At 36.4% G+C, this 19,847-nt stretch overlaps 2 protein-coding genes across 5 annotated transcripts in view; one reads left to right on the top strand and one right to left on the bottom strand.

The window, feature by feature from the left end:
- LOC134857291 (uncharacterized) lies at positions 1-8,539 on the bottom strand. 2 transcript variants are annotated; one of them, XM_063873680.1, is made up of 4 exons: positions 8,308-8,539; positions 1,591-1,868; positions 801-1,055; positions 1-423 (listed from the first exon to the last, which is right to left on the bottom strand). In XM_063873680.1, the coding sequence occupies exons 2-4, from the start codon at positions 1,832-1,834 to the stop codon at positions 194-196; spliced, it is 729 nt and encodes a 242-aa protein (XP_063729750.1). In that variant the 5' UTR covers positions 1,835-1,868; positions 8,308-8,539; the 3' UTR covers positions 1-193. The 2 variants fall into 2 exon arrangements, with proteins under 2 accessions (XP_063729750.1, XP_063729749.1); XM_063873679.1 differs by lacking the exon at positions 8,308-8,539 and adding an exon at positions 2,100-2,215.
- Positions 6,922-19,847, top strand: part of LOC134857290 (arylacetamide deacetylase-like) — a 23,619-nt gene continuing 10,693 nt past the window's right edge. The window contains exons 1-4 of one of the 3 annotated variants that reach the window (XM_063873678.1): positions 6,922-7,748; positions 12,032-12,308; positions 14,509-14,731; positions 15,411-15,652. In XM_063873678.1, coding sequence (XP_063729748.1) covers positions 12,153-12,308; positions 14,509-14,731; positions 15,411-15,652 — 621 coding nt within the window. In that variant the 5' untranslated portion in view covers positions 6,922-7,748; positions 12,032-12,152. Of the gene's footprint in view, positions 7,749-8,566; positions 8,753-11,843; positions 12,309-14,508; positions 14,732-15,410; positions 15,653-19,847 lie in introns of those variants that run through there. The other 2 variants (XM_063873675.1, XM_063873677.1) reach the window with 2 other exon arrangements.

A 19,847-nucleotide genomic window follows, 5' to 3' on the forward strand; every position in this document is an offset into this window, starting at 1 on the left:
TCCGCCCCTGATACCAAGTGCTTTTTTCAAACTAATCAGAGCCAGTCTTAGTGTTGTTTTTCACAATTGATTATTTGCTAGTCAAAATAATGAAGGCGTTGACATGAAACTTGGAGTTAAAATAACTTGTCTTTCGTTTCATGAAAAAATAAATATCTTTCACTTTTCATTTCAGTCAGTTTGGTCTGTCAAATTACCACCAGAAGATCGTTTTTCTTGGCTTCGGTTCATCGTTTTCGTCGCTAAATTCTCCAACTTCAACTTCTATTTTCTTGTCGTTGCTGTTGTTTTTCTTTGTGTTCCTGTAGGGACACTGTCCGAAATTGTCTGTCCTCACGAATCTCCCACTGAAGTCGGACCCCTTGAACTCCAAGGCTCTCTGGATGAAATCTAGCAGAGCATTCTGCATGGTCGGCCTACGCGCTGAAAACCAACAAAACTTTATCCTGAATGTTCCATTTTTTTTCCAAAATTACAATCAAACTGGAAAACTTTAAGTTTGCAATGACTATTGACAAAAAATGATAGACAACAGTAGAAATCTTAGCACTAAATCAGTGTCGATTTTCGAAAATTATATATCGCAGTGGAAGCGAAGCGGGGGGGGGGGGGGAGATTTGAGCCACCTGTACCCTAGAAGCATTCCATTTCAAAACTCTTTGACTTCTTGGTATTGTATGTTTGAGTACACTCGTTTTGGAAGCACTATCGGAAAATTAACAGGCAAAATTTAAAAAAAAAACAATTTTCAGTTCCATCTCAACAAGGAGAACATTTATGGAGAGGAAATAGAAACTAACAGAGAACTTGGACTCTCTCGACTCCTCCCGCCGCACACTCGTGCAACACCGCATAGTCCTCGTAGTTAGTGGCGACCACGTTCATGCCCTCATAGGATGAAGGGTACAAATATGAAGCGTAGAGTCGCAGCACCCCAGATGTGTCGTATTTGGGGGTCAGGATGTCCACTGCGCAGTCAAGCACCCCCTCCGCGTTGACGAAGACAGACTCCCGTTTCATGTTTTGCGGAGCCGTTAAGCCCACAGGCATGTACCCTACAATCAGGTGAGTCAACGATATCCAATAAAAATCACATGAATTTTCAAAAAACATGGTTGCTAGGAAAACCAAAACTTTTTTTAGATGCATTTCGTTTGCAATAGGAGTTATGTGATGTGTGTGGGGCTGAGAAGGCACGAGCAACATTTTTTTAACCAAGGGAGGATACTTTAAATAACTTTTAAAAAACGCTTCGCCAGAACCAACACGCATTTCACTGCATGAGGAGAAAAATCAACGAAAGTGTTTTTTTTTTGGGTCGCTCAACCGGAAATTAAACAAAAATTATTGAGCGTGCGCTTTAGTTTTTTTTTTTGCTTCAAATTGGAAAAACTATTAGCCAGGCATCGAGCATGAAAAATGGCCTCCCGAGACTGCTGTAAATTTATTTAGCTATTTAACTGTATTGTAACCTCAGAGACGAGTTTTTTTTATTAATTATTATCAGTTTGATAATTTGATAAAAATTATCTTGTTCAGGAGTTTGCTCATTAACAAAAAAGGAGTTTTCAGCTTTTTGAAACTACTCACAGTTCCCTTCGCCGTTCTTGAACTCGGAGTACATGCAAGACTTCGTCTCTAACCGATTATCCGCCAAGTTTTCCCTATAGTGTCCGATTTCATACCATCCCCCGGAGAGAAACTTCTCCTTATCGAAGTTCTCCATCACTTCTATCACTGGACATTCGTAGAAGTTCATGCTCACTTCGTCCATTACGTCCTCGCGGAAGGCCATACATGCAGTGGCCATACACAGAAACAGAAGCCTTTTCATATTTGTGCCAAGATCTGTGTCGTTTTAATTTCAGCTGAAAAGGACTTGATAACTTACATTGTTTACGCTGCATTTGTTCAAAAATTACTAAAAACTCGCAATCACAAACCATCAAAAAGCCACAGTAATACTTGAGTTCAGGGGAAGCATGTTATAAAGCTCATAGGTTTTCACATTTCCGCTATCAAGTTTTAGCCGAAAAAAAATATTTGGTTCATAATTTTATCAAGTCACATTTATAACTTCAAAATATGTTTTGTCTTACCTTGATTATATAACTCTTAATTCTTAAAAGTCAACTTTACTTAATTGTTTGGAAGAACACAACTCTATAATTCTAAAAGTCAAACTAATAATCACCATAAGGTTATTCGAAACTTCCAAAGTTTGTTAATGTCATAATTAAATCAAAATATATTTGTTCACTGAGTGAAATTTGTCCAAGGATATCTTAGAAACTTGAAGATTGCAGTTTCATTGAAGGTTAAGCTGAAAAAGTAAATTTATTGAGGACAATCAATTTTTACCATTAAAGAATTCGAGCTACAACAATTAACAACAAGTAAAGATCTAGAATGTTCGCTTATCCACTGAAATTGGAGGATAGTTCTTCAAGGGCGTTTTTCGATATCTTTAGGTGGAGCTCTTAGTATTTTTTTCATCTCTCCTAAAAACAATAAAAACCAAAGCTGAAACTATTCTCAAAAAAAAAGTTCGGCTCTTTTTCTATACCCCCACCTTACGTGAACATTAAATTTATGGTGTAACGAGGGGTTTTAGAAGGTTAAGTATGAAGACCAAATAAAAATAAATATTCAGCTTCAAGGAAAAACTTTGTGTTATCAGATTACAATTCTATTGATCCAGATGAAAATCAACAAAATTGTCTCAGAGTCGAGAGAAACTGATCCGATGTTTTTTTTCTGACTAAATTAGACTTGACCTCCCAAAAAAAAGTTTGAACCCGAGCTCCCTAAGAAAACATTTTGAAAATTTTAGAATGATTACTTTTTAGACAGGTATTTTTTTGGATTATTTCTTAAATCATGTTGGTCCGATTCGGATTCTTTTGTGCTACTTGGGTAGTAATTGGTTCTCCTTATGTAAAATTATTTTGAGGAAACTCAGGGTAATAAATTTGTTAATATGTAATTTTGTGGTAACTTAATTGAAAAAGCAATGCAAATCTCCGATCCAGGCCATAGTTCACTCCAACTTCGCAAAACGAAACAGACATTTATGATTTCTTGACAGTCAACCTAATTTATTGAAGCAGTCAATAACAACCAGCATTGTATCACTTACTTTTATCACAGTTTTGCATGTCTTTTTCTTTTGGTTGTATCATAGATTTCATAGCGTTCGCAGACTTATCCCTCAGTTTTTAAAAGCAACAGACCATAATGACAAAAAATCAAAAATGCCTCTGAAAAATTTATGTGCTATGACGAAACAGTTCAAGGTAATCTGGGAGAACAAAAACAACAAAATGAAGTTGTCTTTAGGGAGCAACAGTTTTGACAAATTTTAACCTCGGCCACTGTTGAGCATAAAACAAACACGTTGACGAAAAATAGTCTTGGCAGCGGTTCCACTTGGACCCTCCATTCTCAAACTAATCATAAAAATGAGAGCTCAGCCCCTGAGTTCAAACATCTTTAAGCCCTCTGAACATCTTCTACTTATATATATACATTTTACAAAATTTAAAGTTTATAAATTTACCGCGTACTTTTTGTGTGTTCTAAACTACTAAAAAGTCAATTTAGTTTGAAAAAATCCACGTAAAAATAACTTAGTCAGATGAAAATTTTTATGCAAAAAATCGCGTGATAGATTAGATGCGACGTGATTTACTATCATGATATTATGAAAAGTTGTCGAATGTGATATTTTATTGTCAACATTCTAACCTCTAAGTTATATTCAGTTATGACCTATGGCCATGCCAATTTAAAATACCTGCCAAAAGCGCAACGGCTTTTGGTAGATCTAGAGATTGTTCATTGTCAATTTTGATACGCAACTAATCTTGTGCAACTAACTCTTAATTCAATCTTTTTACTAACTCTTAACTTATCTTGTTACCTTAGTCTTTTATTTAGTCTTAGATAAAAGCCTACAACTAAATTGTAGGAATCTTAAACCAAACAGTCTTAAACTAGTCTTAGTTTAAGTTTAACCAATTTTAACCAATAGACGGTATTAGAACTGTCCAGCAGAAGTCTTATCAGATGATAATGCCAGCGATCTAGTCTCGCTAAAAGAGCTAAAGACTAAAACCTTAACCGATCTAGAAAAGTCAACAGAACATCCAGCATAAGACCGAGCAGACCTTAAAGCCGAAATCACGAACCAGACTGAACCGAAAGTAGAAAAGGCAGAGATTCCGTTGATTGACCTCGACTCAGGCGATAATAGCACAGCCTCACACCTAACCCCGCCGCTAATCTTCCTGGACAGTCACGAAGAATCAGAGTTGCCAATTTCTCCGGAAAATCTTGGAACAGAATCAATCGAAAAGATTGCCGAGCCGGTTATAATGGCGGAAACGGAGAAACAGCAATTAAACCCTGCCTCTACCAAAACAAAAGCTAAATTGTCTGACACAGTTAAGAGAAAGGCCTCATCACCGGTGAAATCACCACCTTCCAAAAAACTGCTCGATAATTATGCACGGCACAGCACCAGACCCCTGCGAGCTAGACAGCCTCCAAGGATGCTGGGAGAGAGAGTGTTTACCAGCGTAGTAGACATATCGGACGATAAGCTAGATGAACCAACATTTCATCGAATTCTCATCCCCCCCCCATATTACCCAACGATTGAGGCGATTTCTATCAAAATGGAGAGCCACCAAATTGACTTGGTAGATCTAACAACCTTGACATCACTTTTGACATCGTACCCTACGACAGCTTACTTATTAGAAGAAATCTTTGAGCCTTCGAGTGGTATAAAGTCTCCCATAACACCCAAACAAAGTACACCACACAAGAAGGTTAAATTCAGCCCTGAGATTTGTACTACCCAATTTCACCCATCGGGCCTACCCTCCGAAGCAACTGAGTCAACATCTACGCCAATTGTACTCGATCCAGACTGGCTAAACACCCCCTCTATCATTTCGGCGATAGAACTCCTAGGACGGCCAATGACGCTTGACGAACCGAGGAGATGGACAATCAATCGAGCCGCAAACCGGGACGCATTTTAGACCTTAATGAGGATTAGTATCCTGGCACATTAAAACTCAAACTTTCGGAAATCTTCCATTCAGTAACTCTCTTCAAACTTAGTACTTTTTTCTGATGCGATTTTGCTTAACATTATGACGCAATTATAGTTGAAAAGATAACCCTAGTGCTGGCCTAATACGCTACAGTTTGGACTATCTCCGAGTCGCTTTAATTTTTAACTTGAGTCATTTAACAATACATTTATTTACTGCCAAATCATTATCTCACCCATCGGGTGCTACCGTGGGATAAGATTTACGATCAAACCATTCAGGTGCTATCATCTTGCCCACTGGGCCCTAATGTGGGGCTTTTCCGACCAGTGTACCCGCTTATCCATTTCTGAGCCAGAACACTCCTTTTGTGTGGCGAAAGTATATGCTATAGTTAAATTTTCGCGGGGAATGTCAAATGTGACATTTTATTGTCAACATTCTAACCTCTAAGTTATGTTCAGTTATGACCTAAAACCATGCCAATTTAAAATACCTGCCAAAAGCGCAACGGTTTTTGGTAGATCTTGAGATTGTTCATTGTCAATTTTGATACGCAACTAATCTTGTGCAACTAACTCTTAATTCAACCTTTTTACTAACTCTTAACTTATCTTGTTACCTTAGTCTTTTATTTAGTCTTAGATAAAAGCCTACAACTAAATTGTAGGAACCTTAAGCCAAACAGTCTAAAACTAGTCTTAGTTTAAGTTTAACCAATTTAACCAATAGACTGTTTTACCTTAAATTTTTAACAAACGTTATATAATCCGAATTATTGAGATCAATAGAAATACTAACTTGAATTATTGTAGGGAGTTGATTATTGCAGAAAACGTCTTCCCTGTCTTACAAGCACGTTTCTCTATTAGAACAAAACCACTCGTCCTGAAATCTCAAAAAAATCATCAGGAGAGATCCAAAAGCTGGTGACAGGAATCGGGTTACATGGTGACAGCGACGGGGCGTCCCTGACGCCTGATTGCCGCATCCAGCGCAGGGCCTGCCTTGGAGTCTTAAGCCGTTGGACATTCAATCAACGCCATTCCCATTGATGATAAAACTTTTGGCCTGTTTAATCAGAGTTAACGTGCCGGCAACACGGAAGCAACAAGATTAGAACAAGATCGAGTTGAAACTAGAGCAAAATGTGTGCAAAACCCCATATCGTTTGTGGCAGAATTTCAAAGGCAATGCCTTTTAGTTTTCAACGAAAGTGGAAAAGACAAAAAGGAGCGAAGAAAGACATTCGATTGCTGCACTATGAACTGTCACGCCATGATTTCACATTTTGTTATCTAAATTTACCTACGCTTATTGATAGATCAGTAACTTGGTGAGCAACCACCAAGACCGGTGGCCAGCATATTATATATTATATTTACTCTGAAACTGGCGTTTTGAACAGAAAGAGTTCAGAGCAAAAAGTTTGGTTAAACATTAATTACAGGAAGCCTCAATTGAAAGTGAAAATGAATTAATTTATATAACAAAAATTCACGTGCGTATTCATTCCTCGCCATCTATAGGATTCCTATAGATGGTGAGATATGAACACGCCAGTGAATCTTTGTTAATATCATAAATTCTTAATATAATGTTGATATGCATACTTGGACTGTCATGCATGTTCTATTGATTTCCTATAAAAGAAAATCAATATGACAGTCCAAGTACGCATATTAACATTCAAGTAAGATTTTTATCTGTGGAAGAATTTGAATAGCACACACAAACTTCTTGATTTTTTTGAAACTATTGAAACTATGGAAAAGTGCTACTTATTCGAAGTTATACATTTATATCAGTGTCAATGCTTCAGAAAATTTTAGTAATATTGCTATAAGGGGGCCTTAAACTAAAATGCAAAAGAATTAAATTTGTCACGAAAAAAAGATACACGTTTTTAGTTGCATTATTTGCTAAAATTGAACTGTGGAAAAATTTAGTCACTGGAAATTCAAGTTGCAGGTTTTTTTTTGGTTTCAACGAGCATCTTAGCAAGCAACATAAAGAATTTGCAATTATATGCTTAAAATGGTTCTTTGGGAAGCTGATGAGCTTGATTTACTCTTGTAGTCTGGATAAATTTGATAGGTCCTCTATAAAATGCAGAAATCAAAACTAACAATTTTGATCGTCCGGGACCAACACTAGGGCCAGAAACCATTAATACACCAAGGAAAATCAAAAAATTTTAGCAATCGCTCTGAAATTATAAATCGCTTTGAAATTATAGACTTATATTGGTTCTTTGGGAAGCTGATGAGCTTGATTTAGTCTTTACTCCGCCGAAAAACGACAAACAAAAAACTGAAAGATACTTGGTCCAGCGTCAAAAACACACTCAAGCACACACGCGCACACTCACACATTGAACTTTTTTATTTATTCACTGCATAAAAATTAATCCAAAGTACTTAACTAGTATTGTGTAGAGCTCCTTAAATTTTTTGTTGCACAAGATCGTTTTTACTTCAATCAAAATATCTAGGTTCTTAGATTAAGACGCTTGTCCAAACAAATAATCTCATGCCATTTTACTCCTTATGACTTTTTGCTGTAATTTATTATTCCGAGTCGCCTCATAACTGCCCCAGATGATATGATGAACATTTGATATCACTTTCTTGTCTGTTTCGCAGAACTACAGTGCCATGCACAACAATTGCACTTGAACATGTTTGCAAAGAACAGTAGTCGATGCGGGCACTTCAAAGTGGTCAGTGGGTTTTATTTTGACCCAAAATGGTCAGTGGGTTTTATTTTGGTTTTAAACCCAAAATTGCGCTAAAAAACTCCAAAAACTACCTTTACCTGAGTAAAACTAAGTTTTCACGGCTTAAATTAAGCTATTTCAATTACTAACTAGCTGACTAATTAGCTCGAAATTAGACCAAAAATCAAAATTTCAAACCTATTTTGAAATTTTTAATGACGTTCGAATTACGACTTCTTCGAAATTTTTTAATGCCGTTCGAATTACGACTGAAAGGTCTCTAATATCTGTCCGATGATTATTTGTGGTAGCTGATTTTGCATGAAAAAAACTAAAACACACCCGAATCCAAAGTTCCTCCCCATTTTTAATGGTCGGAACAAAAAAAAGATTCATTGAAAAAAATGTTGCTTAAATTGTTTTTCAGGTCAAAGAAACTGCAAAATTAAAATCTACAAACATCAAAAAATTTCCTAATAAGAACAAAATATAGGCAACTAAACACAAGTTTATGCCAGTTACCTTTCATCCAGTTAACTGAAAGGCTTCCATGAAATCTTTTTATAAATGTGACTCAAGATACACCGTCGCCATGTTTTAAATTAACTCCTTCCTCGATAGCACGTTTTTTCACATTTATACAAAATCAATAGATTGTAAAAGAGAAAGCAACATGGAAACTAGTATGTAAAATTATAAAAATCCCGCCGGCGAGGATTTGGAACAAATCGAAGATAATAAACTGATTTGTTGCCAAATGGTATACATTGATCTTCCTTTATACATTGATCTTCCTCAGCGAATACATTTAAAGAAAGCTTGAACATCAATATACGAATATTAGTAGAGAAAGCAAAAACTGCATAACTTAGTCTGAATTATCTTACTTCATTTATTTATTCATCATGAGTAATCAAACTTTCGATAACAAATTTTGCTAAAAGCAGCTCTTGCCGGACTGAATTTTGTAAGTCGATAAAAATTAACCCCCATCTCAGCCGACGTGAAATTGAGCCGAAACCTTACAACCTGAACATAGTCTAAAAGTATTCGTAAAATGATTACCGAAAACAAAAAAACGTCACTTGATTTTTTGATTTACAACTGGTTTCAATAGAATTACTGATAGTTAAAGCAATGGCGAATATTTATCACTCAAAATATTAAGCAGACTCAGTTGAACAAATTGATTTTTTTTTTCAAACAATTCCATGTTTGAGTTCTTTCACAATTGCTTTGAGTTCTTGTTTGAGTTTTAAACATTGAGTTCCATGCTTGAACTTCCATGTTTGAGTTTTAAACAATTGCTTTAAGTTCTTTTTATCTTCACTATATTAACTGTTACAATTCATTTAAAATTACTCAATATCTATGTTTTCACGTCTTCGGCAAAAAATTATGCTTACCAGTTTGGGAGAAATTAATTAACAGTTTAATGATTGACTGTTCAATATCATTTAGATTAAATCTGTCAAAAATTCATTTGATAGTATATTTCATTCTTATTAATTTTTAAAAAATTCATTTTATAATCATAGCAAATCATACGAATTAAATCTTAACTAGTTTGCAATTTTTTGGTTTCTTCTCTCTGTAAATCTGATGAATGCTTTGTCATACATGACTAAAATCATGGCCCCAAAAGGGACATACAGTCCGTTGGCAAGCAACATGGTCCTTCCAGTGCCCATCATGGCCAGTTTGGCTTTATCGAAGGGTATCTCAGCCAAACCAGCAACTAATCCAGACAACAACGCCCATTTACACTGACTTGTTGTGCTAGACAGATCAGTGATGAACAGTTATCTTTTGATGAGACAAAAAAAAACAAGTCAATTTTGTATACTTAGTTCATTAAAAAAAGAAAACATCAAAAAACCTAAGTTTTAATCGGATCTGGAAACTGTCTCAAAATCTTAATGTTTTTTTTAAGTTTTGGAAGGAATCAGAAACCAACCAAAGCGTCTCAAAATAAGTCAGTTTTTAAACAAACTAGTATTATAAAGCAGAATACAAGTACACATAACTGCATTCAACTTTAAATTTCTCTGAGAACCTAAACTTTGAAAAGTATCTTAGAAAAAATTTGAAGGTTTGAAATAAAAAATATTTCGAGAGGATGATTATTATCGTCAACTCGACAACTTTTGACCCTTTTTTGGGGGCGATGAAATAATTTACTTTTGGTAAATACTGAAAATTTAATTTCATTTTAGATTTTAGCCTACAATTTTACTCAACTGTTCATCACTATTCTGGGTCTCTAAATGTAAAATAAATTCCGAAAAACACTGAAGCGTAAGGCACGGTTGATAAACTGTTTCGAAATTTATAATCGCCCTGAATAACTCCGCGTCTCACAAAATCAAAGGGGAACACCGAACATGCACCCATAAATCCAGACAGGGCTCCTACTGCAAATGGAAGTCCTTTCTGGTTATCGACTCTGAATTGGATTAAGTTGTGGTATCGGTTCAATTCGTATAATGAGCAATTGATGATTCCATGATAGGCGAAAGCAGCAATATAGTCGGCGCAGAACATTGTGTGCGTTTTTCGTATTTGATGACAATCAATTGACCATCTGAAAAAAGCAAAAAAATAATTCTGCCATGAAAATTCTTTTATTAAGGCAAGCCTCTACGCCTACCTAAAACTTTTACACAAAGGTGAAGCTGCGCTCCGCAAATTATAGCGAGAAAACGATAAAAGCAGCTCTATTAAGTGCAAAAAGAAAAATTAGAAATAAGCCTCGAATAAGTTAAGGAAAAATTAGGCTACGACTGAGATTCGAACCTGCGCCCTAGACATTAAGAGTCTTAAACACTAACCACTAAGCCACGAACGCTACATAGACTTCAAACACTAGCCACAAAAGAAGCAGAGAACAGATGCTATGTTATTTCCAATGCAACAGTGAAATTTCCAAATAAGTGAACACTTTTAATGAACACTTTTATTTGCAAGTTAGGTTAGAAAAACAGAAGGTTCGTAATAATACACTAAGCTGATCGCTAGTGTAAATAAGCAATATAAAATCAACTTCTTTATCGTTTAAATCGAAGCCGTAACCTTATGCGCAAAATTATCGGAAGGAACAAATTACCAAATATATCATTTCTAGAATCACGACTGAAAGGGCTTTAACATGATATACTAGGACTCATTCCAATGATTATTTGTGGTAGCTAACTTTGCGTGGAAAAAAAGTTCAAAATAAAACAAACACTCCCGAAGGCCGAGTTCCTTCTTAACTGGAACTATTTGTCAATAAGCTGCCTGTTCGTTGAAGGGGTAATCTCAGGTTAGGTTAGTTGAATCTACGGCTTGTTGACCTACCACTCGTTTGTATACATTAGCACGGATATTAGCTGGGGGGAGATCCATTAGCATACCATTCGCGTAGCATACTCGAAATTGTTTACAAAAAAAGCGTCGCTTAGCATACTTTACCTTATATCAAAATCGGGGTATTAAGCAAGCTTTCTTGCAGCAAGAGAAACTTAAATTAGCATCTAGAAAAAAAATATTTTTAACGTTTTATATATGCTTAATTGATTTTTCTCTTTCTGAAAGAAGGAGGTCGCTAAAAGACCCCATTTTGATATAAAACAGACTCATGTATCGTCCCTGGTCGAATCATGTATCGACCCTGCTCGACTATGAATCGAGTTTGGTCGACCTAAAGTTTCTGTTGACCTATAGAACTTGGGTCGATAACAAGACATCGTTCGACCCATGCTGCCGATACTTAAATCAACCACCTCAACCCTGGAAATCGAGTCTCAGATGCATCTCAGACAACATTATACGGAATTACAATTTTAGCTATGCATTTTATTCAACCAAAAAAATTGACATGGAACAGTTAAATCAAGCCTTCATTACAAATATCTAAAACATCATAAAATGTCGGGTCGAATAGTATTTTGGGTTACTAAACACAATCAAAAAATATTAAAGTAAATACACTATGCTAGAGTGACAAATTGTTGAAAAAAAAATAGATTAAACTAACTGATCGAATCTTCATGAAAAAAAATTGGAGCACACTAAGCGAGTGGTATGCTAAATTTCACGGCCTCTATTAGTTAAATATAATTTATTCTAAGACTAAATAATAAACACTATTCTAGACGCTTATGGCATAACTGCATTACCAGCCTGAGATTGTAACACCATGCCACAAACTTTGCAAATCGTTTAATATGAAAGCAACTATTTGCATTCATATTACTTTACTTAGCGTTTCCATGCGACAAAGAAATTAAACTTCTCCAAATTTGGTTTACTTCTGAACTTCATATCGCTTATTTTTTGGCTTCGAGAGTTCCGATTTGAAGGTCATTTGATTAAAAAAAATTGCGATGAACTTGAAGCTCGCTGTTGTTTCGATTTCTGTAGCGTTGGCTGCCATTTTGGTTTACCTAATTTCGGCAAACAAATGGACGGATGATCAATTGGAGTTTCCTCTTTGTTACACACATGGCATCCTTCCTCTGAGGAGACTGCTGCCAAAGTTGGTAAGTCTTATTTTAGGTCGCCATTTAAGGTGCGCATCAACGCCAAGTACTTCAGAATGAAAAAACTCAGAACAAAAAGTAAAGAGGAGTTCATGGTATGGAATTTTTCAGAAAGAGGCAATTTTTACAAAAGCCTCAGGCCTGGGCTTTTTGCGACAAAACGGTGCTCTTCAATTTCCCCTAGGGTAGGTAGGACGAATATCCGCCCGATTAAAAACTAATTGATCGACTAAGCTTATGCAAACAGTTCTTCCTAACTAATATCCCTTTTGAATTAACGAAGAATGGTATTAAAACGTCAATACTTGTTAGAAGAAAATTCTGCTGAGTTACATAGTCACACGGACGCTTAACGATCAATACTGCTCTTTTAGCAGCTCCCATAAAAAATCATATTAATTTAGCAGTTACGTCGAGTATTTCGACGATTTAGAGAAACTTGCTCTTTACTTGATAGCATCTTTAAAGAAAAACTTACATGTATTTTGATAAAAACTGCTTTTGTCAACATCACTGGACAAAAATCTATCGAAAAGGATGCCATTGGATTAAATCGAGTTGTCTAACTTATTTAACAAAACAATCAACATTTTTCCAGCTGCTTTTTGTTCCAGGTTTTGAAGAAAACGGAATATTTATGCTTGATGTGGTTTTTTATCCTGTCAATTTTCGGCGATAGAAATAGTTTTTAACAAAAATTTTTATACCCCATTGAAGATATCGACTCCCTAAAACTAAATGTAGAAAGATATTGTAACTCCGATCACTTTTTGCAAACTTCTGGCAGTTGGAAAATTGCCGGCTTGACCATCCTCTGGACAAATTGATGCGCGCTTTGAAGATCTTATTTATAATGCGGAAAACGAAACGCGAATTATTTATGCAAGATGAATTATCCCGTATAAAAAATCGTTCCAAATTTAATTGAAGCTAACTAATCGGTCGTATTAATTTTGTACGACTCAAATTTTCACACTTGATCTTTGATATTGTCCATAATTTATAGTTTTTCAATGTTTTTCCCCAAAAACTATTCGATGTGATTTAAGGAAGAGTCGGAACTTTCAGGGCTTCGCCCTGATATACGAACAGTCTTGTTTTAGAATTTTAGGTAGGTTTAAAAGCCGTTGCGAACAAGAGCGTGAAACTCTTTGTGAGCAAAAGTATCAAAACTTAATAATTATATTTCTGATGACGCACTGAGCTGGTCAAGCATTTCTTTAAGAAGATAGAGACATTAATTCTTTAACGGAACAATGTTGAAAACTGTAGCAATCGAATTATAATTGAACAATTCTATCGATTGGTCGAACCTTCTAATCGTTCCAATCGTTTCAAAAATCCAATTTCGTAACAGGTGAATTCTATTCAATATACTTCTAGATGTAAAATTATACGCAATCAGATCATAGGTAATCAAAAATTTTGCCCGGAAATCTACGGGAAAATAGCTATTGAGCTCTGAATTTAACTCAAGAAAAACGTGCCTGTTATGCGTTAACATCAACCACGTGTTCTTGAAATTGCAAATTTTTGTCAAGATAAATATTCTTAATATTCATTTGAAGTAATCACCTCTAGACAAGTGCTTTGCAAGTAAAATCTGATTGGTTGATTTAGAAGGAAAAAATCTGAACTGTGCATGTTGAAACATTGAGCGTGAGACCGTTTTTTCTGCACCAAACATCAACTTCTTTAGCTTTTTAGAAAATATATAGGCTACATTTTCAGGGCTACGTGTGCAGAAAAAAATTAAACAAGTGATACGATGAAAAAAAACGGCATCTATTCAATATACGAAATTAATTGCTAATAACGAACAATAACTTTTTTTTTAATTTTTGAAAATCAATTTTCGAATTTCAAAGAAGGACATTTGCTGAACAACAACAAATGCTGAAAGCATAAAGAATCGTTGTTTTGAATGCAAACGCACAAGCAGGTTAAAAAAATTTAGTTCTACATGCAAATAATTTACCCTGTCAGAGATTTATGCACGCAGGAGATTCTTTGAAACAAAAATTGGTTGAGTATTTTTCTCCTCAAGCAGTTCTGCTTTTTTTTATTTTTTTTTGCATTTTGGCAAATAGACAAAGTAGAACCAAAAATTAAAACGCTGAGTGACATTTTTTGAGAAATAGAGCCGTTGAAGCCGGTTTTACATAATTGGAAAAAAATATCAATAGTTAGCTCATTTCAGATTCCCAAGAAGTCGCTCGAAAACGGAACCTATTTACGCCACAGCGCACAACAAATGCGACAGATGCGCAGCTGGTGTCTAAAAAATGAGCCAGATGCACCATTGGAGAGTGTGTACAAGGATGGCAGAAGGGAGATATTGAGATACGCAGGAGAACGAGTTACGAGTCCGAAGACCACACTGGTTCACATACATGGGGGAGGATATGTATTCGGATCTCCAGGTAGAAACAATCTCAGCTATTCTAAGCTTTGAAGAGCTAAAAAACTATTGCGTTATCTTTAAGAGACACTCTATAATAGACCCCGCAATGTTGTATACTGGAAGCACATATCTGCGGATGGACAACAACTCAGGCCCGAAAGAGATTCATGTCTTGGCGAGAAAATTCTGGCATTGTTTAGCAGCTGATATTTTCATAGTTTTTAAATCCTTACTGTGAAACTTCAACTTATTGCTTGCAATCTAGCACACTTTGAAAGCAGGGAAAATTGGACCACTGGTGCTGGATGCGCAACATCAGGTCACTTTGAGAGCCCTTAGCTCTTTTTATCCCTGAGAATGCGCAATCTAAGCTCATTTTCGAAGCGAAGAAAATCAACGCTAAAGACCAACCAGACAAAATGATGGGGCGGGGCAATCTAAGAGCATTTTAAGGGCTAGTGAAGAAATTCACTTTGAGTCCACGAAAGAAAGAAGGAAAAACAAACGATGAAATATATAACACTGCTTACTTTCGAAAAGAGTCGAGTACCCGATTATACAACTTTCTCCGGCAAATGTAACGAGCTCAAATAGTCCAGCGTTTCCTTCAGAAGCTGTGGAACAGTAACAACGTTTCTTAGAGGCACAAGTACTATAATAACTCATTTGAATGATAAAACGCGAGCAATTTGTTCCAGAGGAAGCTGCTGGTTCAGTGCTGAGAATGCAGAATGAGACTGGAGGTCAGATGTTCTTTATCCGATACAGTCTGGCACCTGAACACCTGTTCCCCACAGCTGTGGATGATTGTGTGGCCATGGTCAAGTACATCATGGACCATAGTGAACAACTGGGAGTGGATAGACGCAATGTGCAGATATTTGGAGACAGTGCAGGGGGGAATCTGGTGACTCAAGTCGCCTTACAAATGTTAGAGCAGGTTTGACCAGAAATAACTACACATGATCTTTGAACTGTACAACATCGCCAGTTGGAGAAGTGTTGATGAACTCAGGAAAACAGAAAAAAATACCGGCTATCTTTTGAATGGCTTTTTTTTCTTTTAAAATATGGACTAGCAATACGGTGCAGCTCAAGCTGCTCTCAATCTAAAAAAATTATCATAAAACATCCTTTCACTATAAAAAAAAACAACTTCGTTATCGTTCTCCTTTCACTATAAAGAAAAAACTTCGTTATCGTTAATTTTCTCAAATTAAAATATCTCTATAAACTATATTTTTAGTTATCAGTTCTCCGTCATCACTTCGAAAAAAGAACTTGATGTTCATGGGGTCGCGGATTTTCGACGCAACAACGTAGAGCTGACCGTGGGAGAATACCATGTCCCAAAGCCATTTTAAAACTCTGTCCATACTCTGCCCTTGACTCTTCTTGATAGTGAGCGCAAAAGCTGGCTTAACTGGAAATTGTCTTCGGCGCCATTTTAAAGGAGCATTCTCGCTTACTTCAACAATTAGATTTATTCGACGGATATAACGAAGCTCCGTGCTATTTAATTTCCGCTGTTTATTTCACGCATCTGTTTCCAACCATTTCGACAACAAACAAACGAACTCTATTGCACAAACCATTCTAGGGGTCAAAGTTTCTAATTAGGATGATGGGCATGCCAATTTTAAGAGTCAGATGATGTTCCGATAGCCCAGAAATTTCCAGTGAATTTAGAAACTCAGATGGGTATCTGCACTGATCATAGGGCGTGCGACACTGTCTGCGCTATAGCAGTTAACTGCTCGCCTAAAACACAACTTTCACTCAATTGAAGAAAAAGATTGAACAACCGATTTTCTGGCTGAGTTAACTGAAAAATTATTGCAGCAAAACTTGTTGATTTTGGTTGCTGAAGTACTACGTAATGTCAGAATAGCTCTTGATATCTCGGTTCCTCGGCTTACCTGCATTGAAAAACGAAAATTTTTTCGCTCTAGCATCCGTTGAAAAAAGCAAAAAATAGCCTCAAAATTTTTAAAAACCCAATTAGCAGCTTTTTTGTGAGAAGAACTCGATATGATTTCAGTTTTGTTTTCGGGAGGATTCACGAAATTAACTGACAACCGATTGGTTCCGTCTCCAACTGTAAGAAGCAACTTATCACACTCAACAGCCGCAGATGGCTCTTCAGATGGGCCACAATTATGACTTTTTGATGCAGTATGAAACAGCATCTCGGGGGTTTCTCGACTTCACGGTAAGAAGAATTTGTCTAAAGAACAAAAGATAATCATAATTACCTTATTTCAGTTGGAATAATCGAAATTAACTGAGCGGAAATCTCCTACTAAAACTATTGATTTGCCTCCGAAAAGTATATCAGCGTCGAGCAGATCTCTCAAACAACGATCTAGTGCTTCCAGAGAAAAGCGGTTGATCATGGGGCCTTCTTCCCAAACAATTACTTTAATGACTTGAATGAGTCTCGCTAACGCTGATTGGTACGGTATGTTGAGGGAGGATGTCTCGTGAATCTGAAGTGGAATGTTGAAGAGAGAATGTTCGGTTCTGCCTCCGTTTAATTCAATTGCCGAAATTCCGCTAGATGCAACAGCCAATGCAACAGTGACAATATTTTCTTCCAGTGATCGGGTTCCCGCAGGCAAAAAATTAAGCGCATGTGTATTCCCAATTCAGCCTCTTCCACATAAAACCCACAGCACTGCTTTTGCCTTTTTAAACAATTGATTACGTGACCGCCAAATTCACGGTGTTTACTGTTAAGAGAAGCTCTATTATCACCGAAGTCATTTAGAATGTTAGACCTTAATTCTGCGAGGTCATACTGTGATTCTTCATTGATTTTGAAATTGTCAATAAATGCCCTATCTTCATTGGAAATTTCAAGCAAAGCATAAAATTTCAAAGAGCGTGAATGAGATAGGAGGAAGGCTTCAATCTCTAAAAGTATCATGGCTTTTTTGAAAATAAACATTACAATCAGGGTGAGAACGCAAAAAATCGACAGACCAATGAGTGTGGTGCTTTTCAAATAACTCCATCGCGTTTGTTAGCTCGCAAAAAACCTAAAGGATTCCGAAGAGTTTTCGTATATTATGCGAACTCAATGTGTCGGCAGGGTCGGACAAAAAGGCATCCCATTCTCCGTCGGATTCAACTAAACCAAGCGCTGCACAGACTTCTTTTTAAGTATTCAGTTCGTTGCCAATCATTAGCTTCAGGTTTTGGAACGGAACTGATCCTGTAAGCAACTTGAGTTGAAATCAAATTTTAAAACCGTTCAAATATATTCAAGCAACAAACCAGCACAATGTTCATGATGAAGCAGCACACGAACGTAAAATCTCTCTTCCTGCACACAGATGCACTGTAAATGCCCGTCCGATTGTGTTGGATACAAAATTTCCTCCGGCGCCAAGTTTTAGATTTATTCCCGACAAAATGCGTCGGTAAGTTGCATTATATCAAATCGTTCGACGAATTCCTTTTTATTGAAATTGAACAACTCAGTAAGTTCAGTTATTCTGTTTTTATTTTTATTTTACACGGCTTCTTTAACGCGATTTTCAGCGAACAAAATCAGTTGTTCTCTGAGAAATTGAACAGGGAGCGACTGTGCAGAAAGGAATCTCTCTGACTGAGGAAAGCTCAATATCCGTCCACATGCTTCCTGTGAGCCAAAATAACGCATATTTTGATATGCGGCAATTTCATCAACAACCTCGTTATCTATGCGAACCATTTTTCGATCAACTCACTGAAAAATACTTCGTTAAAGACAGAAACAGTTTAAAGCTATCTCACAACGCTATCAAAAAGTCAATTGAATTCAGCGTCAGCTCAATCTGATGCTCTGTAAAAGATACATAGTAACAATTTATTTTCTTTTGTAACGTTCTTTCGTAATGTGTTTCTTTCGTAATAACCTATTTCTTTGTATTTTATAATTTTGACATTTCAGTTGTCTTTTACCTTATTAATGTACATGAAGATGTATTTTGGCGAATTCTGTGAAATGCAAGCCTCAACATCGATGTGAGCATCAAACTTCAGAACCCACTGATAATCCACTTGAAAATCTCCAACAATTCCAGTCTCTCCCCCGTTTGACGATGATCGCCGTTTATAGTTCGGATAGTTCGCAGTATCAAATAACACAGTTTTGCGGGAGAAAACTTTTCTTTTGGGATATAATTACTACATTTACCATCAACCATGCACGTAGATCCATAATTGATATTTCCACATAGACCATTAATCATACAGTAGCACCAAGCTTATCAAACAGTAGCACGAAACTTATCAGCCTGAACTTTCTATTCGGGATCACAACACATAGTAGGAATTGGAGGAAATTCAGCTGAAATTATTTTGTCGATATTAGACAAATCTTTCAAACGATCACGCTCGGATAACATCATTAGGATATGTGCATGGGGTAAACCTCTTTTCTGGTATTCTATGACATACCCACAACCCTTCCAAACACTTCTGTAAACATAATGTAGCAAATTGAAAAACATAAACATTATTTACGCAAAACAAACGAACCATGAAACTTCTGTGCAGCAGCTCAATCATCAGGCATTTCAACTTCAGACGAAAAACACGCACAACAACACCAGACCTTGAGGCTGCTGTCTGATAACCAGTCAAGCAGCACTGGATTTCCTCCCACAAAAGATTGCACGTAAAGGTTATGAAAAGATCAGGCTTATGATAATGACGATATACTGCCATTGCATCTTGATATCTGAAATAAAAAAAAACTTATAAAAACAGTGGCAGAAAACATTGGTGTCAGGTGCTTGAGGATAAATACTCCAAAAAATTACCTGGCATGCCAATGTAGATAACTTCCAGTTATATATTTAGGACATATGATACACTGACCGAGTTTACCAACGCTAGTATCAGCCTCAATAACAGCGTCCTCCAAATTTGCATTAACATCAGATCGAAGTGAGTCTTCATTGAATCGAGCATATTTGAGGTTTTGATTTCCAATCGATGCAAAAGCAATGCAGAGATAATCTTGAAACAACCTGTCTGCTTTGAAAAGATGAGCTCTATACCTGTTGCATTTTTCATTTAATAGGAAGCTATGATACCTTTGAAGACTCATCGTTCGGTCGGAGTTTCTGAAAAAAGGTGAAGGA

The sequence above is a fragment of the Symsagittifera roscoffensis genome, chromosome 1 (assembly GCF_963678635.1).
Source record: "Symsagittifera roscoffensis chromosome 1, txSymRosc1.1, whole genome shotgun sequence".
NCBI lineage: Eukaryota > Metazoa > Xenacoelomorpha > Acoela > Convolutidae > Symsagittifera > Symsagittifera roscoffensis.

What these genes read in the sequence shown, in the direction of transcription:
- LOC134857291 (XM_063873680.1), bottom strand. Translation starts at nt 1,834, where the DNA reads ATGAAAAGGCTTCTGTTTCTGTGTATGGCCACTGCATGTATGGCCTTC. An exon ending in CAAGAACGGCGAAGGGAACT is followed by an intron (nt 1,056 to 1,590) that starts GTGAGTAGTTTC and finishes ACCTGATTGTAG; the next exon opens with GGTACATGCCTGTGGGCTTA. An exon ending in CGAGAGAGTCCAAGTTCTCT is followed by an intron (nt 424 to 800) that starts GTTAGTTTCTAT and finishes GTTGGTTTTCAG; the next exon opens with CGCGTAGGCCGACCATGCAG.